This window comes from Micromesistius poutassou, assembly GCF_964030765.1.
Source record: "Micromesistius poutassou genome assembly, chromosome: 17".
In the NCBI taxonomy this organism is placed as follows: domain Eukaryota; kingdom Metazoa; phylum Chordata; class Actinopteri; order Gadiformes; family Gadidae; genus Micromesistius; species Micromesistius poutassou.
The window spans coordinates 12,057,898-12,085,381 of NC_140287.1; the positions used below are offsets into that span (position 1 = coordinate 12,057,898).

A 27,484-nucleotide genomic window follows, 5' to 3' on the forward strand; every position below is an offset into this window, starting at 1 on the left:
ATTCTCCTCAAAGACATAATTTTAGGGGCTTTGGCACGTCTATTTATCTCATGGCGCACACCAGACTATTTATTTATGACCATGTCATGAAATAAATTGTGAAGTAAAAGTGAAATAATGAACATGTGGGAATAAATAAATGCACAGAAAATGTTAGAAAAAACTACATTTGGAAATAGACAATCCAGATTTGCATTTGTTGTTTAAGTATTTATTTCATGTAAAAAATGTATTTTTATTTTTTATTATCTATTTGTATTTAATTATTGCATTTCATGTTTCTATTAATTATATATTTAATATTGGCACACTGGCATTCCATAGTCATATGGAATGTATGATAGCTGTCTGTGTGGCAGTGTGTGTGTGTCGGATATAGTACACATACATACATACATACATACATATACCCTCCATATATATATATATATATATATATATACACTGTACATGTTATTCTAGTTATATTATCTTACAATATAAAACATAGATCTAAAACAGTGTATATATATATATATACAACATTGAAACAATACAAATATGATAGTAGTGAATATTGTTATGGCATATTTCGTTTCTCACAGCAATTGAGCTTTAACATCAACATAGTTGGGTGTTTTATTCACACTTTTGCCTTATCATCTGCAAGTGGACCAGAATAAAACGATTTATAGAGAAAAATTCCCGGGATAGATGGGTCTGTTTTATTCTTGAGAAACAATCAGTTTTTTATGGATTAAATAACCCAGTACCAAAGTTAGATAGTGCAAGTTTGATCCCCTTCCCAATGTAATAATCTGTTTCAATCCAATCAACTTTTAGGTTCACAAAACGATTCATCATGATACCATTATCATAAAAACTGCAATAATTCAACTAAAAATCCTTATCTATTTCTAGATATAGGCTTATTTTGGAGATGAGATCCCAGACAGGATGTTGTACCTGTCCGTCCGTCCGTCCGTCCGTCCGTCCTACAGCAAGAGGCGAGGGTGTGTAGCAGGGCTCTCACTGATCCACCTGAGCAGAGCAGAGAGGAGGGGGACGTCAACAATGGGAGGAGGAAGAGGAGGAGGAGGAGGAGGAACAAATAGGAAACAGAAAAAGAAGAATACACTACACAATGAAGTTGGACTTCATCCAGTGGTACATGATTACATTTTCCTCCGGCCAAAAGTTTTGTGTGAGAAGAGTTTCCTCCACCCGAGTTGGGTCACTTGTTGCCATTGGTTAGAAAAAACTTCCCAATAACACGTTACATATGACACAGGTCGTGGATTGTCATGAGGAACCGGTTCATGAACACAATAGGTTTCTTTGGCACTTTAAAAAAAATGTAATACACAATAACCATATTGCATTTCAGTTGTCCCTTTCATTGTGTATTTTAGCATTCATTTATGAAGGGTCACGCTAAACAAGAACATTTGGTATCCGAAATGGCTACTCAATCTAATCTAAATCATGCATTTATTGGCACATACTGGCAGGTCTGCGTAGGTCTGTGCAGTACTATGAGCATTTCAATACCAAGTCTTTGGTCTCTAAAACGCCCTGAATGCCGCTGATGCCGCTTTTAATCTCGCACTTAGCAGGAAATGGAATGACAAGCTGACTAGCAGTGAAAACACATTCATAGTACACACACTTACACATTAAACAGATATTTAAGACTGCCAGTGGCATTTTCAAATTACAATCCCTATTTTTTCCCATTTCCCTGGCTGCCTTATCTTCAGCCTCTTATTTACAGTATGTAGTATATGTCTTTAACTCTGGTCATTCCTCGCCCTCTGTGGAACCTCGCCCTCTTCCATGAAGTCGTCCCATTGTCTGTCATCCACGGCCCATTACTCTCCTGGGAGTCTCGGCCGGCGTTTAAGTGTCTAAGGGGATTTGCTTTGGGATTTGGAGAAAACCAACCTTTTTTGAATCGAGAAGGCGATTTTTAAAACAATTTCCCAAGATCCCATGACATGTTCAGCATCTTTTTTTTTTTTTTAACTAAAGTCAGATTGGACATGAATATGTACCCTCAGGCTGTGGAGAAACTCTGTAAGTAAATTGGCAACACACAGGGCATGCCAAGTGGTAAATCTACTGCGAGACAGTACAAACATTGCGGTGGCGGCGGCAGCTAAACGAGAAGGCCTGTAATACAAAGTGGTGTTGAAATAACAGAATGGAGTCGGCAACCCCGCTGATACAGAGACACGAGATCGCTACAACACCGTTCTCCTCATCATCCGTTAGACTGTTTCCACTGGCAGGGTAGACAGCTTGAGAGATGGAAGTGATACGACTCTCCCGGATACGTCATTAGTGGTTGCAGTGAACCATTCAAAATAGCCAACATCAATGAACTACAAACTAGATAATTGGAGTAGTGTTGTGAATCCGTGTGTCACAGTGAGCGGCCTTTTACAACACAGAAGCCAGTCATATTGATCGATATGCCTAATCTGCAATTGTATTACATGTTAAAATAGACTCAAACCTCATTATCAAGCAGATCGAAATGGAACAGCAAAATCCGACGTTATTAATGAAATGCATATATTTAAATTGGTGACACACACAGACACACACACACACACACACATATATTAACCTGAACCATTCACTGCGAGCAATTCCTTATTTTTCCTGACACTTCAGCGAGTGTTTGATGCAGCAACTTCATGATAAGGCACCCAAACCAATTAAAATGAAAATCAAATTAAACAACACACTTCGAGCCATTCATTTCCACACACACACACACACACACACACACAAATTAAAAATCAATAAAACTGAACTAAATGAAATCTGAAATCAAATTGAAGTGATATCAGCTTCCAGTCAAAATAAATGCCTCGCTACCCATGAAGGATCAGCACACACACACACACACACACACACACACACACACACACACACACACACACACACACACACACACACACACACACACACACACACACACACACACACACACACACACACCCCCACCATTACCCTGACACACATGCACACAGGCGGACATGCATGTGCACACCCACCCACCCACCCACCCACCCACCAATACACCCACACCCACAAATGGTGTCTGCTTACAATTTCACCCTTATTGTTGTGTGATTACCTTCCATTTGTATATGCAAAGCATAATTAATTTGGTTTCTATTTTTTTGCCTGTTCTTTGTCTCTCGACGTCACTCACTGTCCACACATTATCCCTGCCTCCCCCTCTACTCGTCTACGTCACTAGGGAGTCAATAACGTGGTAATCAGTTCTCAAGTGACAATGGGAAAGACAGGGTGAGAGAGCGAGTGAGTGAGTAAGTGAGACAGAGAGAGACAGAGAAACAGAGAGAGAGAGAGAGACGACAGACAGACAGACAGACAGACAGACAGACAGACAGACAGACAGACAGACAGACAGACAGACAGACAGACAGACAGACAGACAGACAGACAGACAGACAGACAGACAGACAGACAGAGAGAGAGAGAGAGAGAGAGAGAGAGAGAGAATTTATAGAAGGAGAGCGCTGCAGGAGGATAAAAGAGCCTATGGATGAAAGTGCATCTCAGCAGTTAATGAATGCCACGGCTGTGGGATTCTGCTGCAGGTCATAGCAACACTGCTGGGATCTGCTTGATTGTGTTAATACGACTTGGGTAAGGCTGTTCACATTTATGTATTAGCACCAACAAACCTAACTGTGGAGCCTCTTCTTTGTTTCCAGGCTAAAACTGGTTTGTGTAGGAGTGGCATGTCTGTAACGTTTACACCGTCATGCTATTCTTCGGCAGAAAATGTACGACGAGAAACATGAGCAAGATACAGTACATTTCCTTTGCTAACACCCCTATACAAGGTCACTCCTATGCTTTGACCTCCATGGACTGCATGTATAAGCAACATCTGTTTTAAAGTAACCCAGTGTGAGCTATATTTAATGATTTGTATATAAACTTTGAATTGCAGACGCACATGCTGGTATATTACCATAACGCAGATATTTTGTATTTGCTTCAAATTTCATTTAAAACCTTTGGTTAAAAAGTCTCCATTCCTTCACAAGGTCGGCCTTATACTGTCTCTATGCTGTCATTAAGAGCACCTTTCTACCCCATTTGGTTTCAATGGGTCCCCGTGATGGTACACTTACAAACCTCAGATACGGGTGCCATGTTTTGACATTGCGGTGACAAGGCAAAATAAGGGCTTGGTGATGTAAGCTTTTGACACATTCATTCACAGGGTTGTCTGTAAAAGCTGCCAGGCTGCCCCTTAATCTGTTGCGCTACACTCTCCAAGGATGTTGTGAACTTGGGCTTTCAGATTTGGTCATGTATAGCTTTTGCTCACACACCTGTGTATGAATTCAAGCTAACATGCTGGTATCTACCATACCCCAGATTAAGCATTCACAGCACAAATCTGACTTCTGCATTCGAGGGATCATAGCATTGCCTCCCGTATCCTAAAATATGTTAATCCTTCCTCTCATGAAGACGTGACCAAAGGCTAAATGGAGATAAGCCCACAGTCTTGGATTGTTCCTTTATTCGTATTGTAGCTTTGAGGCGAATCATTGAATGAGGAATTAGGGTGGGCTGTGGTTGGCTAGACACTTTGTCACTTCAAAGGTAATTAAAGTCTTCAGTATTGGAGCCCCCTATAAGAAGGATCAAGAAGAGCCAAATGGAAGCGGCTTGGATACCCAGGCCCAAGCACTGTTGAATAACACTAGGCCATACAAAAAAAGCATTAGTAGCATTAGTAGACAAACAGTGTGAGTCTGAGGACATCAGAAAGGATAGGAAACGATAGTTGCAGCAGGGGGAAATGAGAGCAAGAGATTTCGAACAGCAGACATGTGAAAGGTTTTGAGGTGAACGTCACACGTACATGAAATTGCGCTTGTGGATTTACATTCATACACCGAAACAAGAAGGAAACTGAGACTGGTGACCGATGCATCACTGTGCTGTAGAGATGTAAGAGTAGTGGTGGTAGTACTCATTTGTTAAACACTACTGCAGCATTCATTAGGCTATGAGTACATTTACAATGCAGAGCTTTGTATTGTGTGAATATTAATGATAACATTATGAAGGACTTTCTTCTTAAATTATATTGAATGTAATATATAAAATCAGAGATTAGTTTTTGACAACAATTAGATTTACCAATGCTAATACGGTGAAAGATTCTTAAATCATTCATATATCTTTCATCTTGGCTCAGCGTTGAATACCAACAGGAGATTAGACACTCTCTACCCTGTCCAGTTTCATTTGTATTCCTAATGTATTTCCCCTCAAGACAAATCCAACACACATAGAATACATATTGTTTGACTAAGAATAAATCTTTTTTCCCCCCCGTCAAGCTAGCCTTGGTGGGAGCCATTATGGCGTATAACATAAATTGTGTCCACCCCAATGTTTGCGTGTCTGCAGCACTGCGCGCACTTACTGCATGAGGATGAAGACGACCAGCATGAGCGTCGCCATGACGACGAAGGGCATCCCAGCCACGGTCGCCAAGGTGAGGGGGTAGAGGCCGTTAAACAACAGACCGGCCAAGAGAATACACAGAGCCTCCACCGACGCTGAAAATGAGAACATGGCACCTAGGGAAAAAATAAAGTCCCTTCATCAATGTACCATTTAGAGGGATACACACACGCACATGCACACACACAGGCGCAACGCATATCCGTGCACGCACGCAGACATACACGTAACAACATAACAATAAACATGTTTTGTTCACACCTAGAGTGATTCTTAGAAGTTGAACTGTGCTGCTGCATATATATAATTTTCGGGGATTCAGTTTTGTTATTAGGGTTGCACTATAAACAAGTGGTGGCATTTGGGATGGAAGCCAAGTAAGAATATAAAAAAGAAAAGAGCAGATTCCCTAGATACAAACAAGGCCATAAATCTTTATCCTGCAATTTGAGCGCAGCGACATGAGCAGTAAAACAATAGAAATAAACAAGCCTTCAAATCCACCCGCTCTCAGTAGGTCCATTCTCCATTGAATCACTCTATAATATAATACCTTGAAGTGCTTGTCGACGGCCACAGTCAGTGTGGCCGGCTGTAATGAGATGAGAGAAAGCTGCGGGGAAGGGCTCATGTGTGCCACAACTCTGGACTCTGCTGCTGCTGTCTGACGCCTGTGATCTGAAGAGTCTCAGAGACTTCTCAGTGGTGATGCCCAAGACATCTTCTCTGTTCTTCTCTGATCTACTCTGTTCTGCAGCTTTGTGTGTTTGCTCAGTTCCTGGTTGATAGAAAATAGGACTTCAGTGTTTATCTGTGGGTTTTTTTTCCCCAATTAATTGTGAGACTGCAGATTAGTGACTTTGTTCACCCGTGACTGTTCAGCTGTCCTATCCCGTTGTGCTGTGACAGGTAGATTGCACTGCATTTAAATGTGTCCCCATAGGACGTCTGGATAGAATAGTGCTGCAGCACACTTTGGCACATGACACAGATTTTAAACTTTTAAAGTTTCTGGTTCCGGATCAATTGTTTAAAAATAATCAGTTTGTTTTTCAGTACTTTCTGTGTTGTATTTGTATTAAGTTAATGCCTTCAGACTATGGCTACCAAAACACCAAGTGACCAAATAATACATTTAGAATACATCTCCATACAGATGAATTTGTATCCATGTCTACTTGGGCTATTTTAATCATCTACATACCTCACAATTGTGTGCACAACAGATCTGAATCCTGGGATTTTCAATAGGACACTGTATGTACCGCACTATGATCAAAACTATTTGCTATCACTTCTATGGTGCAGGAACTTCCCTGTGGACGCAATAGCAATCGTTTTGGCAATTGCATCATTTTGTCCACAAATACACCAAAGACACCAAATAGGAAAAATACACATGTCTGGTATAAATACAAGTCCCACAAGTGTTGGATGTACATGAACAAGCTGGCAGACGACAGACGGCGACTGCCATGGTTAATAGAGGGCTTGGCGGGCGCTTGTAAACTTGTGGATCTCTGTGTTGCTGGAGGCTGCATGGACAGCCTGCTGGATCACGGATGGTAGAACATATTATACTCTTGTTTTCCCTTATTAAAGCTTTGAACTCTGTGGGCACCAATGTATGTATTGGGAGCATTCAATAATCAGCACTGGTCGGGCGAAGGTTTTACACTGGTGGACTCCACGGGGAGGGTCTCTGCATTGATGAAGTGAATGCAGCAGGCCTGGGTTGCATGCGGTTATAGTAATTGGTAAATGTGGCCTTCAATTAGATTGCAGAGCAGGTGACACCCCCGGGTGTGAGCCCCACCTCATGTCCTCCCCCTTCAATGGGTGGGCTGAGCATGATGACATCCGCTCACATCAACCAGTCATGGGTGCCTGCCCATAGGTGCTCTGATTTATTTTTGCATTTTTATTATTATTATTATTATTATTATTATAGAGTGAGATAGAGAGGATGGTATGGGAGATAGAGGGGAGGACATGCAGCAAATGACCACAGGCAGGAATCAAACCCGGGTCACTGCGCTCAGGACTGAGCCTATATGGTACACGCTCTACCCGGTGAGCCACCAGGGCGCCCCGCTCTGCTTCTCTTGACAGGTTCCCAGGCCTGTCCATGGAGTTTTCCAAGCGTGGTGTTGCTTCAAGTTAGGTCACCCCAACATGCCCCTATTCTCGGGCTCCTCGACTGCATTAGTAATGATCCACTTGGGGGATGCATGGTCAGTGACAAGAACTAATAGCCTTCATAAGAGGAGATACCTCAGTGTGCCTGTTGCCCACTCAGGTATTCATTATCTACAGTGGCATAGCAACATTGTGGAAAAGCAATTCATGGTTTGTTTATGTGACCGCCCCCGGGCCCACCTCAGATGCATCAGTGTGAAGTACACAGGGTTGACCAAAGTCTGGGGTCACCCATACTGGGCCTTAGAAAAAGAGCAACGGAGGGCTGTTGAACAAATGGTATGCTCACTATTGTCCACCACTGTACATTAGTTCTGGTGGAAAGGCAAAATAGCGATGAACAGCATATAGACATATATAGAAAGTTCTTCATCAGTTGAATTGGCCTTGGGATGGGGACAGGTAGTTCAATTGCCATGTCCTGCAATGTAGTAATGATAGTTAGGTTATTCTTAGGTCGAGTAGCATCTCTTGGGATTGGCTGTTTGACCTTGTGCAGGTGGTCCTGTACGGGTTCTGGAGGGGTATCCAAAAAGCCAGCTACATAGAGTTAAAAGTCCAATTGTCAAAGATCCTTTGGAGGATGGATGGATGGACACCTAAGCATTTGGTACTGCTCACTTAGTATTCTTGTAGTTAATCCAATTACAATATTATGCTTTGATTGTTCTCTTGCATGGCCAGTCCCTCTTAATTTGTTTTGCATGCATGTTAGAGATTATCTTTTAAATGCCAACCATAACGGAAGAGAGAGGGATAGCTTTGGGTGATTCACATTTCAATCCAACAGACAGGCGGACAGACAGACGGACAGACAGACGGACAGACGGATATAAGTGGATTGAATCACCTTGTTCATGCTGTTCCACGATAGCAGAAGAAAGTGACCTCACAACTGCCTGGCCTATTCCTGATGGAGCCCCAATGACACACACTGCAGAGGAACAAGTACAGAGATAGATGAAGGCTTTCATATGGCTGAGACGTTCCTTCAGCCACTGGGGCCAGTCTAATTCAACCCACTACATTCAGGCTAAAATATCATTGAATATCGCATGCAGTGATTTGTGCTGCATTATACAGCACTGCGTGTCCCTCTCAGTGAACCTTGCAATGGGTCGAAACGTCGAAACATTATGCAAACCATTTGTTAAATTGCTGCCTAGAATATACCCTCTACTAGTTATGTCTGGATAAATCCCTGTACTGCCAACTCTTGCCAATTCTGCTCACTCGCCTGCTGCATAGCTCATGAACACATAACAGCAGACTGTCAAATGCTTTTACTCTCTATTGTCCAAACAAAAAAAGTTAATTTCAATCACAATTCCCCAGTATTGTCCTGGATTGTTTCATTTCCGTTTAAAAGCTAGCAATCATATTATGGAAATGTAGGTTATTATCATGCATTTGTTAGCATAACCCATTTGAAAAAGCTTTGTGAAAAATGCTTTTGTGGTTTGGTGATGGGAAACTGGGAAAAATCTCTGTTTGGTCCTCACAGCATTTTCAAATTATTATCGAAATGTTCAATTAATGGAATTTTTCTCTTGTTGCAGATTTTTCACACTGTTCTTTGGATAAAAATCAATCTTCAATTTAAGCTAGTTACACATTTTATCTGCGACATAGTTTTATCACTGAGTATTAACTCCTACTACAGTGTGTGTGTGTGTGTGTGTGGGAGTGTGTGTGCCTGGGTGCATGTGCATGTAAGCCTGCGTGAAAGGAGCACAAAAACTGAGAATGGTGATAGAAATCAAGTTCCAAAGCACTGTCTTGAATGTTAATTTTCAGATCGAAAAATTCCATGACAACAACCCTGACCCACATTTGGAGACATAGTGTTAAAACGGTGTAGCAAAAAGGACTGCTTGTGGCTGGGCTCACCTAAAAAGACCATCCAGGTGTTGGTAGAGAACGCCATGAGGAATAAGGACGCCGAGCGGAACAGGGCGCTGACCTTTGCCAAAGTATGCTCCGAAACCCGCCTCAGTAACAAAGGAAACACCAACAGCAATACAGCACCCTAGTAAAACACACACACACACACACACACACACACACACACACACACACACACACACACACACACACACACACACACACACACACACACACACACACACACACTTTGTAGCATCAAGACCTCACACTAACAGACACAGAGTTCGGTGAGTTGAATTAAGGCAATTAGGACGTAATGACATGCATGGATCTATTAGCCGTAAAGAGAGCAAATGACGGAGGTGAATTTGAGCCTAAGCATCACTGAGACTGAAAGTTTTTGCAATCACACACTATTTTGATCCATCCGTGGCCTTATATCTAACCAATGGCTTTCATGAACCAAAGGATTACAAATGACATGTCATTTCACTTATGTTGATGTGTATGGACCGTTACGGCCCCGGCAAGGTCACAGTGATAGACTGGCAGGAAATAGCGTGTGTACACATCCCGTGAGATCACAATAGAAGGGGAAGCATGTCGCACGCTTCGCCGTCCAGATGGTTGAACCTTATGAACAAAATGTTAAGGGGAACCCAGCTGGATTAAGAACAGCCATTCGTCTCCCCCCCCGAAATGTCCTTACAATGTCCTGAAAAATGTCCCCAAGTGAGACGAGCACTAACCGCACTCGGGGACTGGGACTGGGCTTTTTGCTTTCCGGATGTTTACTCAAACAGTCGCTGGGATATCAAACGGCGTCCCCGCCTTGTGAGGACTGGATGTGGACGAGGCTTGCGGTGAGAAAAAGCATGAAGGGAGTGAAGGGGAAATGAATGACTCACGCAGCGGTCGTATGTTTCCCCTCGCCTCTACTGTGAGTCCATTTGTGATAGCAACAAAAGTGGTAGGTGCTCGACATGTATTCAAGCCATTGCATACTGCATTAATAGTGGCGACACATGTGAATCGGATGGGCCGACGGACAGAGCGATAGATAGACGGACAGACGGAGAGATATAGACAGATACCGCTCCCACCTGAGTGAGAATGACAGGCGTTGCGATTAGAGGCGAGGGGTTAAGTGCTTTGCTCAAGGGCATTCATTCAGCTGTAGTTATTATCCAATAGAGGAGGCTATTACGGCTGTAGGCTGTTATCACAGTCACACATCATTAGCGAGGAATCACTACTGCTGACACTGACACACACACACACGCGCGCGCACGCGCACACACACACACACACACACACACACACACACACACACACACGCATGACGTACATACAAAGAGGGGGCCACACATCCATAACACAATGGTGGTGGTGTGGCTGATGAATAATCCTGTCATTTGTTAGACAACAGAGTAGAATGAATTAACCTTCAGCCATTACTGTTCTCACCAGTGTGTACGTGTGTGTAGACGGGGGATGTTCAAATTCAAATTTTCTTTGCTTCTGTTATCAAAGCAAAATGACACGTCTTGCACGTACGCCCTCGGCCACACACCAAACAACTACAACGCACCACGACGGAGGCGCAGAGAGAGGTGTGTGTGTGTGTGTGTGTGTGTGTGTGTGTGTGTGTGTGTGTGTGTGTGTGACAGTACACAATAGAGTATATAAACTCTTCCAGCCCATAATAGTTCTTCATCTGGAAGTGCATATCTAGGTTCTACATTTGACACTTGTTCTTTCCGTGTGTTCTCGTAAAGATGATGTGCTGGCGCAGAGATAAATATCGTCTACCTCTACCTCTCTGCCGATGCTCTTCTTCACAAAGTGGCCCCGAGTGAGGATGAAGGCTATATTTTTAAGTGTCACACATAATTTATAACTCAGTGTCAGCTTTTTACGACTTTGCACCAGTCCAACAACATGGATGAGTCTGAACAATTTTACGCTTAATCTGTCCAATTTCGTATGCAGTCAATATGCTGCTGCCAATTTTTTTTTTAAATGGCCGTTATAAAATAAATGTGTGTGGGGACGGGCTCTGTGCACCAACCACGTAGGCAGGATGCCTTCTAGCGACCCGGGTTCCATTCCCACCTGTGTTCCTGTGCTACATTGACATTGCTTCTCCTTTTCCAACCCAATGTCTCAACCCTGTCTCTCCTCACTGTCCCGTCTGTAAAGGCACAAAAAAGCCCATCAAATACAGCAAAGAAGAAGACAGGACCACACCGGTTTGAGGGGACAAAGCATAGCCACCGCCTCTCTGTCTCGGCTAAATCCTCCATTAACAATATCATTTATTTTAAATGACTTTGTTAACGGCTAATCACACTCACACCTGGTGCTATAATATGTCACCTTTAAGCATCAGACTTCAGATTGAACCATCTTCCACAATGCGACGAAAGCCACTCAATGAATTCCTTGAACAAGCTGTGTGTTTTCATCACATGACATCTTAGTGCCCTAATGCGCAGTTTCGTCATCCCCAACTGAGGCCGAGGGGGGGGGGGGTCGCCGCTGTGGTGGAGCGGCGCCTCCTTTGGGACTTGCGCTCTACATTTGACCTCAAAGACCTTAATCTGTTCCATGACGCACCAGCCACCCTCTTCTCTTCCCCTAGCCAGCCTCTTCATTGTACATTGTATTTCTTGATTGATTTATTTACACCGCACCACAATGGCCGCACTCGTTCCCCCCTTCAGTGGGGACATGAATAAGCGCTCGCTTCTCGTCCGGCTGGTAAACACGTCCCCGTCAGCCTCCTTATCGCCACCTTCTGCATCTATCTGCCTTTGTGTTCTAAACACTCCCCCCTGGTTGCTCCATAGGTACTCCTCCCCACCTCCACTACCCCCACTAACCTAATTAAAATCAACTTTCCATCTTTTCTTTACTTCCTATCTCTCTTCATCTCTTTCCAATTCTACCCTTTTTCCGGCTTCCTCTCTGTCCAACAGCTATTTGATCTGGCCTTAATTAAACCTCTTTGTGGTGTGTGTGTGTGTGTGTGTGTGTGTGTGTGTGTGTGTGTGTGTGTGTGTGTGTGTGTGTGTGTGTGTGTGTGTGTGTGTGTGTGTGCATGCATGTGTGCGTGCATGTGTATGTGCCTGTGCATTTGCATGTGCACACGTGTGCCTATGCATTGCTGCGTGTGTATGCATGTGTGTGCGTGCCTGTGTGCCGGTGGTCTGCCTTGATGGACTCAACAATGTCATAGTGACACACACATGCAGGGTATTGCTGCTGCACATTTACAAGGCAAAACACATACACCTCATCCCCATTTCCACCATCCTCCATTTAGCATTGTTAGTCAGTCTGGGAAACGTAAGGGAGTTACGTGATTGAAATGTGAATGATATTTCTTTTTTTTCCTTCAAATGAGGTTTATAGGTCAGAGTGGAGGCAGTTACTCAAAATGGTCAAGTAAAGGTCTAACCTTGGGGCGGATCGAATTACTAGAATATAAACATCTCGCTGTTCGCGTTACACTGAAATAACCTAGCAGTAAATTAACATTTCATGTGGATCGCCCATAAGAAGAAACAAATGACCAATTCTCAAAGAAGACTGAGGAAGTGTTCAGAGAGGTTAAGACAGGGAACCAGGATTCCCAGTCTTGTTTTAGGCGATAATTAGATCAATACTGTTTAACTTAAAATAGTGGTTATTGCTAAGGCTTGGAGGCAGGCGGTGCTTCCTGCCGCTTCTTAAGTTACAACTCTACACTTCTCATACGTCCACTGACCAAAATCAAAGTGAAACTAACTGCGAATTGTACAGCTAGGTACGGCTACAGTTTCAGCACAGCAGTCCCAGGTGTGGACGGCTCAGTCTGCCGTGCTGGGATCAGATAACAGAGTCCGTGAGGACTATGGAAGCAGTGGTGTTATTCCCTGTACACAGTTTGGAGACGACAGCAGTAGTCACACTGAGGCTTCCAATTGGGGGAAAAGTCAGCGGCTACATTTGTAGAAAGCCGTATGAGGAACTGTGTGCCTCTAGATGTGATGTACAAGAACGTAAAGTTAAGTGTGGTTTGCAGTTTGCAGAACTGGAACGGTTTGAAAATGTGGAAAAAAACAAAAACATGTTTTAACTGTAATTCATCAGTGTGTTTTTTCTTTAAGATATCTCCTTGAGATGGTTTAATGCTTGCATGATATGTGATATTTCGGCATGTAAAAGCTGCACTTTATCACCTCTGAACGGTTTTATCTCCACTGAGCATCAGCATTCCTAATACGTATCCAAGACTGAAGACGATATCTCTGTTTGAAAATGAAACACGAAGTGGCACAGACAAAGACTCACGCACGGAGCCATTCTCACCAGATGACTCCCACTCCACCTCGGAGGAATTCAACAACTTTGGCGTAAACTGAAAAAAGATGATGTTGTCGTGCCGTAATAAAGCTACAAGGAAATTATTTAGTTTCATGCTGCATGTCAATTTGTACATTTTTTATGTGTGTGTGTGTGTGTGTGTGTGTGTGTGTGTGTGTGTGTGTGTGTGTGTGTGTGTGTGTGTGTGTGTGTGTGTGTGTGTGTGTGTGTGTGTGTGTGTTACCAGCAACAGCATCCTGGTTGAATTGAAGATCCCATAGAGTTGTGTAGAAAAATTTCTCGGCTCATATGAAAGATAAAGCAGGGAGATTGTGGTCTCACCTGGAATACACACATATACACAAACAAACACACGCACACACCGTTAGAATTGCATGTTTTGAAATCCCTTGGTTTTGCAGCTTTTCTATTGAATTATGCAAATGGTTGGATGTCATTTTTTTTGACAGACCCAAATGTTACAATTCCGACTGTGAGTTCAATTTCAACACAGCATCCTTTTACCTGTCGAACATGAGCATCAGTGTGTGTGTGTGTGTGTGTGTGTGTGTGTGTGTGTGTGTGTGTGTGTGTGTGTGTGTGTGTGTGTGTGTGTGTGTGTGTGTGTGTGTGTGTATGCGTTCTCTCACCGACAGCTACCAGATTGTTAATGAATGTACAGACGATCAATAGCAGCAGCTTGAACCTTCCCCGGTCAGGCCTCTCCTTAAACACCACCGCCAGAGACCTTCTGGCATGTGACAGGAGGCTAGGGGTGACGTCATCCTCGCTGCTAGGGTTAATAGACTTAGGAGGGAGGAAGGAAGGAAGGAAGGAAGGAAGGAAGGAAGGATAGAAGGAAGGATGGAAAGTAATATAAAATACAGTACATTTGGAGGAATACCCATTATACATTTGACTAATATTCACTTATATTAATCTGAATAGAAAATGTTTACATTCCCATCAATAATAAGTCCACAAATATATTATAGCAGCATACAGCTCCCTTGTTACATTTTGGCATCACACATAAATGATGCATACATCAGCTAGTCGAATCTGAAAGTCAAATCTTGAAATTGGCTTTATGACAGGAAAAGCAAGTTGTTTTCTGAACTTTTTTAGATAACCACACCTGGGTAATCCTGAGCCAACTATTACATTGGCTTTAAATTTAAAATTCCCACCCATTGCAATGGAAGCTCCTCTTAATTTCACAGTTTGGCTAGCTTAATTCAACGGTTATATGACCTTTGCTCACTGTGTCCAAACATGTGCTTGGGTTTCGCTAACTCATGTTCCTTGTCATGCTATTTTTCTATGTTATGGCTGCATGCCAGGCTGGCTCAAATAGCCATGACCCTCTAGGAAGTGGGAAAGTAATGTTACCTTTTATAAAATATCAAATATATATGGCACATGCCAGTATGACATGACGGTGTTGGCACCGAATATCTGGTATTCCCCTAACTTTTCTTGAAATCAAATACACCCTCTTCGCAGAGGTGTCATCTGAGGACACATAGAGATGTTGCTCATAACACTAATTATGGCTCTTTCATGCAACAGGGCACAAGAAGTAGACTAAACTAGTGAGCATACGTCTAACACCCATGCCCATTATTAAATGTGCTATTACATTTAAACTAATAAATTGAAAAACAAGGTTATTCATCTCCATTCTTTTAAATAGCACGTATGTAATGTAATTCACATATTGACCATCGATAGGCTGTCTGAGCACCAAATAATCTTTGTCTACAAGCTTAACATGTAACTTAATAGTTGTGGAGCCTCTGCGGGCAGAAGGACTTTGGACAATCTCCCTTCAGGAACGCCCATGTTTGGGCATGATACTGGGCAACCAGTATTATGACAGCAGGTGAGGCAGCTGCAATCGATTGCCAATCACTAAGCAGCCTGTTCTTCAGGAAAGCTCTCTGAGTCACTGAGCACAAGTTTAAAGATGTGATCCAGAGGACGACTGTAAATGAAAAGAAGATTGACACGGTCGGGTGAAGATGTTTCATTAGTTTGGAATCGTCTATCCCCTCCCTCAGGGGTTTACATAAGTCGGGATTTCCTTGAAATATGTCTCGTTGTCGTGATCAATCAACCCATCACTTCTGCACACTGCAGCCACGAAGCATAAACGCATCAACGGTTGTGTGGCTCATCATATGTCCTGAAATGATAGTTAGAACCACCACAAATTGCTACCCAGTTGGAATATGTGTGATCGTTGCTAAACATTTACCACACGATAAATTAAGCGGTACTGGGTGTTTTGAAGTCACAGCTGAACGTCATCTATGCAAAACAAATGCTCAGGAAAAACATGGTTTGATTTTCTCTTCTTTCTGAATACATCCAAATCTTCCATCAATACTTACGACAATAGTCGTAGCTTTCATTTAGCAGCATATTTACAAAAGCATAGTAAACCTTTTAGCAACATTATCCCACTTTGATGGCTGTGCCTTATGCAGCATCACTGCGTTTGCATCATTGTAAAAAAATCATCTAGTCTATATCAGGCAGGTCTGCCTGATTGATTAACCATGACAGACATGCAATTCTATGGTGAATGTAGCATTTTTTGCCTAACTACGTTTTGCTCATGCTTTTTTTTCGGAAAGAGGTGACTCGTACGTCACTCAAGTCCCATTCAGCCTGGGTGACATCATTTTATCACTCAGGATTCAGGTGGTTGCCCAGGGCCTGCCTGTTGGTATTCTGAAAGAATCTGCGGCAACCCCCCAGTTCAGGTAGAATCGTGATTAAACGTCTGCCGGCACCTCGACACGATCCAGGGATTTATTCCACTTCTATTCACCTCAAAAGATGTGATGATGTGTCTGCATTGTTAGACAATGTAGATCCGCAGAAAGGACATGACAAGATATCCAAGAACAATGGGATTTGAATGTTTAACCAAGCTTTGAGAAGTCACTCTCAGGGAATCAATGGGCTGTCTTGGTTTGGAATCGCATTATTAAACTGCACTTCTTGGTTCTACCTAATAAAATGTGCTATTCTTTGGCATAATGGACATAAGGCTATAATATGGCCTCGCAAAAGTTTGACATAATTTTAAAACGTCTATCGGTGATGTGAGAAGAAGAAAAAGGTCCTATTGTAGAGTTTTGTGTAGTACTTTTTGTGCAGTACAAGTGTAGTACTTGTAGTACTTACTATACTATACATCCGTGTTACACTTTGGCTCTGCGGTCCTTGGGCGTAACCACGGTCCAGGTAGCTTTTACAATGAATAATAAAGCCTGTAATTCATGTTTTGATTCTAATACATTTGATTAATTGATTATATTAAGCGGACGCGATTGTTGACGAGGGGGGGGGGGTGAAATAGATAATGCGGGGCCGCCGTCACGACAGAGGGGCCGCGCGATCCCAACAAGCATGCCGCTCCGTGATTGGCCGGCCCAAACGGCCCACGAGAGGCCAAACAGCCCACGAGAGGCCAAACGGCCCACGGGAAGCCGCGGCCCTTCTGGCATCTGCCCAAATGCCAGACCGTCCAGTCCGTCACTGGGCGCAGAACTGTGACACAAGAGCTGGAACAGATGACCCTGTTCTCCCCCATGGGGAGAGGCCCAACATGCTGCCAGGGACCGAATGCAATGGAGAGGGCTCATTGAAGGGGACGAAGAGGAGTGATGTGTATTTTTTTAGGACTATTTGAACACCCTACAAAATGGCGGACATTCTAGTCAAACTTGAACAACGCTGCCTTTACTCCACTTACCCCGTATGAGGATGTAAGCTGGGCTGGTAGGACGGGGTCACGTAACCAAACAATGATGTAGACAATGGAGAGAAGCTGACAACCGCAGAAGGAAGAGAAGGCTATTACCAGCCCCCAATCTTGCCCCTCCAGATATCCACCTTGAAAATAATTTCAAAAATATTCCAAAAAAAATATTCCAAATATTATATATTTCCAAAGGCGAATTCAACCATACTTAACGGAAATTAGAAATAGAAGAAAAAATGACTAATTTAAGGTGCTAAATATAGTCTTCTCCAAAAAAACAAAAAACAAACTGTAACCAATAAAACACTAAGATAAAAAAAAAACAAGGAGGAAACAAATTGCAACTACACAGCGATATCCTCCACATAAAAGTCTACTTAAAAGAGGGTTACCTAGCAAAAAGCCAATGGTGCCACCGACAAAAGTCATGGCCTCGGCCACAGCCATACGCAGTGTCCTGTTCACTCCTTCATTACTGGCTGTGAGATCTGCGAGATAACTGAAGGAACTGAGGGGGGGAAGAGAGTTGTTTTTAAGCTTAGTAATCATAGTTGTATTAAAGATCCCATGGCATGCTACTTTATGAATGCTTTTATATACCTGTTAGTTGGCTCCCTAATACAGTACTTGAAGACGTTCAAGAAATTCAGCCTTGGTGCAGAATTACAGCCACTACGAGCCAGTCCCACAATGAGCATTCCACAAAAACGTGCCGTTTTTTAGAGGCGGGTCAAGGTGGAGGGTGGGGGTGTATCCCTGAGCAGCTTGCGGCCACGGTACCATGCGCTAGTGTTTACAGTGGAGTGGATGTATCGCAATGGCGAGGCGTACACAGCTTTTGGCAGTTTTCTGTAAATATTCTAGAACACTCCGGGTGCTCCGACGGAAGTCCTGGAGCTCTATATCTACAGTGGCGGCCTTACCATAGAGGCATAGGTAGGCGGCTGCTTGGGGCCCCATAGTAGGGGGGCCCCCAACCAACCTCAAAAAAAATAAAAGATGCCGATAAGTATTTGGCAACGCTGCCAAAGATGACACACTTTTTTACGGCTATTGTTGGGGATACAGACAGGAACTTCGCCTGGGCGGGCGAAGCAGAGAAAGGGGAGGTAACCTGGCCCCGTATGACGACATACAGGGAAGATTCCAAATCGGTGCGTTTGAGCTTTGTTTTTTCGAAGGCAGCGCAGGATACCTAGTGCTTGTTTTACACCTAATGCCATTTCTAGCCACTGGGGGACCATAGGCAGGCTAGGGGAACTCATATTAATGTTAGAAAACCTCATAAAGTGAAATTTTCATGCCATGGGAGCTTTAATCAACATTTTAGAGGGTTGGCTAAAGGTATTCATGTGGCAAATCCTCTTATTTACCTGTTTTACAAAAACAACAAAACCTGATCATTATTTCACAATAAAACCTAAAGAAGAAGTACTTTATTGATCCCATTAGGGAAATTTGGGTACCGCAGAAGCTGAGTACAGGGCAGTAAAAATATGAAAAGAGATATTCAAATTGGAAACAAAACTAATCAATAAAATACAGTATATATATCTACAAAAATATGTTTCTGTATATTTTTGGTCTAATAGATTAATCAACTCTGGTGAAAGAATACAAGCCCCATACATCTGGTGTGTGTTTAAGCCTATACGTATTTACCTTAGGAACAGGGAACTTGTACCCCCCGACAGTCCGACCAACCCGGCCGCCATCAGCATCCAGAGTACCCCCAACTGGTTCACCATCGCTATGGCGATCAGCAGGCCTCCGCTGGCCAGGGAAAGGAGACAGGGCAATAGAAGAACCAAACTGCGCCTGCTGCCTGGAAAACCTGTCCCAAATAAAAGCCCTCCGCGTGACTATTAGCAGGAATGCATATTGCTTGATATTTCATCATATTTCATCGTACTTTTGACAACCCCAGATTTGATTTTCTTTTGTCACTGTTTATCACTGTTTATTTTCTTTATTTCCATTGTATTCAAACATTTCTCTTTAGTCGCTAAAGGTTTTTCTGTCAAATGTTATACAATGTGACAGCTGGATTACACAAGTCTATAAAAGAGTCTGCACAGTGTCTACTGCTCCCAAGGTGTTTATTCTCCCCCGACTACAAACAAGATCTATGCTTTGATCCCGTTGGATCTTCATCTATTATACAATTTGATTTGCGTGTTTATCTTGTCCATCAAGACATGCGCTCTCATTACCGACGACAGAATAACTTCTCTGAAGAAAATATGTTATATGCTTATAATAATAAATAAAGATCCCTGTCAAGTGTAAGAAGTCTAAACCACTGGCTAGGGTTCTACTGTAATCAATGACACATTAAGAATAACCATGTTAAGTTTAGCAATAACCAACGACGATTTAATACATCTATTGGATATATGACAAACAAAGAAATCTTCATCACCCAAGTAGGAACATATTAGATATTATACCAGATATTACAAAATGCATCAAATGTTATATCCATGTGAAAGGACTCAATGACATCAACAAGTACCAAAGCGTATTAATAGTCAACACAAAAGCACGGCAACAACCCGGAGAACATTCTCCATCTGAGGGCCATTCTCCATCTTTAATTAAACATGACTCTTAATAATGCATTCGTTTTTTTGCATGAAATATTTATACGCAGTAAATATCTTGTCACAGGCTCATCCAACAGGCCAAGTTATTGTTTGCTACGCAAAAGGTTGTGCCCATGAGGTGGCTCATGGGTGGCTCATGGGTGGTCCGCCACTGCACGCCAGCAGCATTCAAGGCTAACCCAACACAGAGTGAAAGCCCTGCAGACGTGCACAGCATCCACGATTCTGACGGCACCGCGGCACACGTCGTGGGCCATATGGCCGGGGGGTTGACTCGACAGCTGTTTAATACGATTAAGACAGCGAGTCAAAGAATATGATCATTTTTAACAAGGCTAGCCGTTTTTTTTATAAATGGCTACCGGGGAAAGTAAGGTCCTTTCAGGTCAGAGGTTGCTGTCTGTCATTTTTGTTTACTGCCTGCCCCTTTGTGAGGGTCAAGGACATATGGACAGCCTCAGTCAAAGGGCTGTATTTTCAAAATGATTACATGTCCCAACCTTTTTGTCGTCTTGGGACCCTTTAGTTGCTGTTCACTGTCTGTTATATGCTGTGTGTTGTGTGTTTGAAACTGTGTACGGTCTTTTTTAAGTATTTGCTAGATTGATGAAGACAAATTTTAATTTTATGTAAATTGAATGGACGATAAAGTTAGACTCTCATATTTTAAAATCTTGGTATGAGCCAATGTGTTTCTACAACAACAACACATTACTTTTGGCTACATTCAACTTGGAACCATTTAAATCCACAGAACAAAACAAAGAAACATCTCGGCAGCGAAAAGTTAAGCAGGTGCAGCCGCAATTGGAAAACTTTAAAAGTAGCCATCAATTTCCGCAATGTAATAAATAAACAATGTGACAAATGCGAAGTGGTCATCCTCATTACACACTCCAACGGTTGATTGGTAAGTGAAACATCAACCAGCCAATCAGCAGAAGGACGCACATGGAACCGCTCAAGCCAAAAAAGCCAAAAGACAAACCACAAAAGTAAAGGTCCATTCAAGCACAAGATTGATAAGCTTCTGTGTGTTCGAGAGCAGAGCCCTTTGCTTACTCGCTCTGTAGCGGCGGGCGTGTGTAATTGAAAACTAATTTGGTTCAATAGATCACGGGAGACCATAGTGGAGGGGGTGGTGGGGGAATTGAGGCCCAACAGGGTGTGTGGTGGTTCTACAGCTGATGAGCTGATGTGAGCTGCCATTTATTCTGACAGCACTCCAGTGCAAAAAAGGTTTTGGAAAAATCATATGCAAATTCTTGTGATTTTGATCAGCAAGCTGCGGCCTTGGATCCTTATCTCTGCGGGAAATGTAAATACTAAGGATTGCGGCAAAAATTGGATATGTTGTGGAATTCAGTGTGTGTGTGCGTGTGTATTTATGCGTATGTGCGTGCGTGTGCGCGTGCACATATGTTTTGATATTTCCTTAATTAGTGAGTCGTTGACATCGGAAGTAAAAAGAACAAAAAGGTTTGATGCTATGATGATGCGTGGCGGTATGAGGCGTACCTCCGTCGGACCGCTGCCTCTGGTCCGACCAGGAGCCCAGCAGCATGGCCGGTGGGATGGAGAGCACCGAGAGCACGGAGGTGTAGAGCAGGATCACCATGGAGGACGAGCGCTGCACCGCCTCGTGCGCCTCAGGGTGAGCCGCGAGGTCCTTGCACTCGGCACTGGCCGGCCCATACTGCTCACTGCAGATCTGTGCTCACACACAAGCACATGTTGTGTTCGTTATTTGGTTGTTTTTCGCAATTATGACTCTTGACAACTCAACTCGGCGTTTGTCACTCTGTACGATTTATTTAAGAGCAATGAGTAAACCGGAGTCTTTCTGTTTACCTTTGGCTTATTTTCAAGTACACTATGATGGATCCGTTGATACCCCAGATGAATAGGAAACAATGCAGGTAAATTCAAACATTAAAAGGACAAGCAGAGTTAGACGGCAGATGTTTACGTAATCTATGTCATAATCAACTTGAAGGGCCGTACCGGTGTCAATTTTACTGCAAGCGATTTCCAGCATTCCTCATTCAACACGCATTAGCAGCTGCCACCCAAAGCTATGGACTGCTGTTTATGGGGTGCTAAAGTGAAGCACTAAAGTAACTTATGTTGTCATTCCATACCCTCAACATGGTTACCGGGGTCTTTAGCTGCACAGATAATTCAAAAAGACATACTTTTACAGCTGATACTATGGCACCTGTAAAACATCAAAAATATATTAAGTGACAATTTGAGTTTTCCAATCAACCCTTTGTGTGAAATGTATCCAATGTTTCACAATGTTATTTGAATAGAATACATATAAATACTAATTATTTAAACTGAAACGGGAACGTTCTGAAAAACAATATGAAATGAAAATATATTATCTTTCATTTAAAAACATGATAAAATACCTCAAACAACTCATACTAGGAGGAGTTGTTCCAGTTTGTATCTACATATGGGTTGAAACCAGCCAAAATTTTCTAGTGTCCATTACTCAACAAAATGGTTGCCAAGCCACATTAATTATACAGGAAAAATTTAAACACCCATTTTAGTGTGTGGAAATCCATGTTGCTATAGTGACGCAATTCTAATCACTGGGATATTAAGGCAGACCCCAATCCTGTTACAGACAGTCATGGTTTGTTGTTAAATGTCACTGATTACATGTTTGAGCACCCTTTGCAACTGCAATATTTTAGTAACAAATCTTGATTACCGTGGTTCTACAGTCAGTGCCCAGAACCAATGAGCGGGCTCCCACAGTACATGAGCAAGAGGATTAATCAAACACACCCCGGTTGTGCTCTGATTAGATTTATAAGCAACACCTGTTGATTATTTAAGTGTTCTTTGGTTCGGGGTCCTTGGGTATGATGACCAGGTACGAGTCATGAAAAGCAACCCGGTAGGTCATCGTCACTGCAGTGCAATTTAGAATACAGAGCAGAAGACTTGATTGGCCTGAAGGTTATCAAGTGGCCGTGATGTTGGAGCAAGCAAAACAGTTTGGTTATCGGTACGTTAATATGCAGTCTTCTAAATTGTTAAGATAGTGAACATCCAGATGAAAGGTTTATACAAATAATTATGTTTTTATATTTGTTAGGTTATTGATATGTGCTTTAAGGCGCCGAAAGTTGTGTTTTTTGTTTTTTTTCTTAAGTCAAAGCTTGAATCTGTCAACTTGAGTGCAATGCAAGTTAGGTCAGTGGGAAATGGATCAACGTTCAAACAAAGTTTGTAACTCTGCTGACATTTGAAAAACATTGACCTAGCTAGTCAATGCTAGTCCGCAGCCTCACCTCCCATCACATGAATCAAAACAAAATGTTATCTTAACCCAAACTCGACCATCCTTAAGTAATGCACTTGGCCCGTTTTATTTCACATTGCTGTCCTGATTCGAAAAACATGGCATTGTCAATGTCAAGTCAATTTCAGAAGCTGGTAGCGCGGGCGTCAGGGGATTAGTTTTCGAGAGAAAGGGACGTTACTTGAGCTCTTTTTCCCCCCCTCCCATAGATTTTCTCCTTCAGGTTTTGTTTGTTCATTTTGAGAGGAGGCTCCCGGGGTTATTTCATGCTGAAGTGTACCTTGTGGTTTTAAAAGATGGATCCTCGCAGCAGGGCACTTAGTTATCTTATGATTGATCTACTCAAACCTTAACAGACCCATGGTTATGAAAGCAGATTAAAGGGATATGGGCTTGTGCAGCAGTCTATATCCATGTAGGAAAATTAAGATTAAAAATTAAGATAACCCTTTAACTGGTACAATTAAAAATATAATCATAGTATTACTGTACTATTTAATATGATAACGCGCTAAGTATTTAAAGGTCAGAACGTGGTAAAACATACAGCGGTATAAACATATTGACGTTGTGGTGAATGAAGTGTCAAACTTGGTTCTTTGAAAGGCCTTCTTCTTAATATGCAGTGTAATGATCCAGGTGATATGGTAGGCAAGCATCTAGCCAAGCTGGTAGGTCATGAATTGAGCAGGAAGGTAGAAGGTTAATTAATTTGAAAAGCATAAAGAGTAAAGCATGACGTGTGAAGAGCTACAGGTGTCCAATGTCTTCCAAAGTGTTTCTTTGTCCGACAAAACAAACAAGCCACCGGCCCATGTAATGAACTCTCCCTATAGGGTCTCTTATAGCATAGCCTTTCAAAGTAACAGTTTCTGGGACTTCATAAGGACACACAAAATATAGTTTCTATCAAACTGAACATAACGAACATAACAAAAAAGATAAAAGATGTCATTATCCATTCTGGCTGTTTAAAATACTTCTCCAACAGATGGATTGACTTGTACCAAACCAAAAACATATTTGCATGAAATATATTGTGATGCATTATTGAATCCTCTTTCGAATCAAAGTATTTCCATTGAAAATTCCCATTCACATCATTGTGAATTGTAGCAGATAGGTTATTACCTTACTGATGATCAGTTGTTGATAGGCAGGGGTCACCAGAAACAAGGCAGTCATGTAGAGCAGAATAACTGGCTCTACAGTTACAATGCTCCGAAGATGGGCTACACTGATTGCCATGGCAATAACTATAAACCCAAGCCAAATGGTCAACAATGCAAGAGGGGTGTCTACAAGTGTTGATCAACAGAGAAGCCCTCACAAAACTTCAGTATCAGGTTGTTTTTCTGCAAGAAACTGTTGACATGTGTAATCCAACCCACAGACACCTAAAGTCCAACTCACTGATCTCCATAGTCGCATTACTCAAAGCCACGTTGTTGTGCCATCTTATATGAACTAGCTACAACAAATGGAAGTGTTTCACATGCACTCTGCCTTTTCGGTAACTGTTAACAGTGTGAAAGGTAGTGAAACACAACCCCCCCCCACACACACACACACACACACACACTCCCGTAAACACATCAATGGGCTCACATGACTCTGTTGCCAAAGAGGAAGTCCCTCCTATATCCTACGTAAATAAGCGTGTTTTGGTTATCTACTTCCTGATACAAACCACCTGGTCTCCCGGCTCAGCCAATCAGAGGGGTCACGCACGAGTACACTGCCAGTCAGGGACCCAGTGGACCACAGGTGACACGCCACCCCCACCACTGTAAAGTGTTTTATTGTGCAGCAGCGGGCGGCTGACAAGGCTCTTTACTCCCTTTCGGTCTTATAAAGAAGAAAACCTCAAGATAAATGGACATTGTAGTACAAGGGTTTAGAAAAAAAACATGAAGCGTTAAAAGCCTGTCCACCTCCATTTTCACTGTTCCTGCCTCCTTTTAGTACACTGTGCCTCTCTCTCTTTGTGCCTTTCCATACATTTAACATCTAACGCCGCTCCTTATTATCACTCTCTCTCTCTCCCTCTGCTGTCTCTTTATTTCAGTCTGTTACATATTTAATAGCCTATCAAAGTTATCTTGATTAAATTACTTAGCAACCATCATGTGCCTTGTCTCTCTCTCTCGCTCCCTTTATCTCTGGCTGTGTCGTATATATTTAATGGGTGATCTGAGTCATTTAAAGTGAATGTGACTGCTTTAATATGCTCTGTCTTCTCACTCCCCATCCACCATCTCCCGTAGCTTGCTCCTCAAAGTCTCTCTCTTGCTCTCTCTCTCTCTTTCGAGTACCGCACTGATCGGATCCTAACAATGCCTTATATAGATTGTACGTACAACAAATGGAGCAGACGTAACAAAGACAAGGTTTGAAGAGGTTTCAGCTTTGATTGAAAAAGAGTGTCATTTTGTTTGATCATACCTGCTTATGTAAAAGAAAGGAAGGTAAAGTCTGACCTGCGTAGGCTACTCTCACAGCAGCTGCTAAGGAATTGACTTAATGTCCGCTGAAGCACTGGGATCCGATCAATGCTTTAGCCACTGAGCTTTGAAGATACAATCTCCGACATGGTGCGCATTCATCAATTTCAACCTGGGAACTGTGTATAGAGACATACAGGCTTTTGACGGCCATGACAACATGACCTCTATATCCTATTCTTTATCTGTATATTTTGTTTGTTGCACAATCGAGGATGCCTGGAATGCAAACATTTCATGGCCATAAACGCCCTCAAATTGTTATTGTGCCTTTTATGAATACAATCACCCTGAATATTGTAGATACACACACTTTTATAAATGTGTTGTTCGAATCCATCTCAATAGAGAAATCACAAAAACAGAAAACCCTTAAGGGTGGCTTTTACATGGATATTAGCCCAGACTCCCTGGTGCTACACCTGTTCCTATCTGCCTGCTTGAACAAAAGTTAAAAGATAACATAAATGAGTCTACCCAACTCTGCAGACAAAAAATGAAAGAAAAAAAAAATGTAAAAATCAAAGTGAAGTATTTTTGGGGGGAGATGCTCTTGATAGCAACATTGCCATTATCTCTGCTACCACAAACTAAGCTAGGGCACAGCAATAGAGTCACTTTATAGGATTAGGATGGCAGCAGCTGGTCCCGGCTTGGTCTCCACTGGCCCATGTATGTCTCACTTGCTCACCCTACTTAAAAGGTTTCCTACTGTATCTTGTCATTATCTGATATCCCCCCCTGACTCTGCTTGTGTGAGCGGACTAGTGTGAATACATTCCCGATACAAGCTTGGAAAAACAAGCCTTGCGAGATTGCGATGCGTGTTTTTGGCTAGCTTTTTCCGCTACAGGGCAGGATTTTGTGTGTGTGGACAGTTTCACACATTCCCCTGACTCATTCATCTCTATGGAATGAACCATACGTTACAGTATCAATACCCAAACAAAGCCATTTCACAAAGTATGCCTGAACTTAGGCTACATAAACCTTGATTTAATGAAACATAAATATTTCTAACATTATTTTTGCTTTTTTAATAATAATGTCATTAACATTTACCATCCACTTCCTTTAATGCCAAGCCTAAAGTAACGTGTCTTATAACCAAAATACATCACATCAACACATAAACCTGGCTGCAGGAGTGTACGGTTATTGGACGCCCGCTCGGCTATGCAGCCAGGAGAGCCAATAGACTCCACACATCAAATCAGCTTGAAGAAATAGAAGGGAATCAATAAACTGAAATTACGTGCGATGCAATAGATTTCATAAAGCAACAATTAGATTCCGAATTTCTGTTGTCCATCACTTTAAG

The 27,484-nt window shown here is 42.4% G+C and overlaps 1 protein-coding gene across 1 annotated transcript; it reads right to left on the reverse strand.

Moving 5' to 3' along the window:
• Positions 1 to 574: 574 nt before the first annotated feature.
• Positions 575 to 25,210, reverse strand: LOC311362112 (proton-coupled folate transporter). Its single transcript, XM_084481920.1, has 11 exons — positions 24,791 to 25,210; positions 21,853 to 22,045; positions 19,391 to 19,562; positions 18,121 to 18,236; positions 17,720 to 17,859; positions 14,601 to 14,757; positions 14,195 to 14,292; positions 9,604 to 9,742; positions 8,564 to 8,647; positions 5,474 to 5,630; positions 575 to 1,020 (listed from the first exon to the last, which is right to left on the reverse strand). Exons 1-11 carry the CDS (start codon positions 24,905 to 24,907, stop codon positions 975 to 977), a joined length of 1,419 nt encoding a protein of 472 aa, XP_084338046.1. The 5' UTR covers positions 24,908 to 25,210; the 3' UTR covers positions 575 to 974.
• Between the last annotated feature and the right edge of the window lie 2,274 nt (positions 25,211 to 27,484).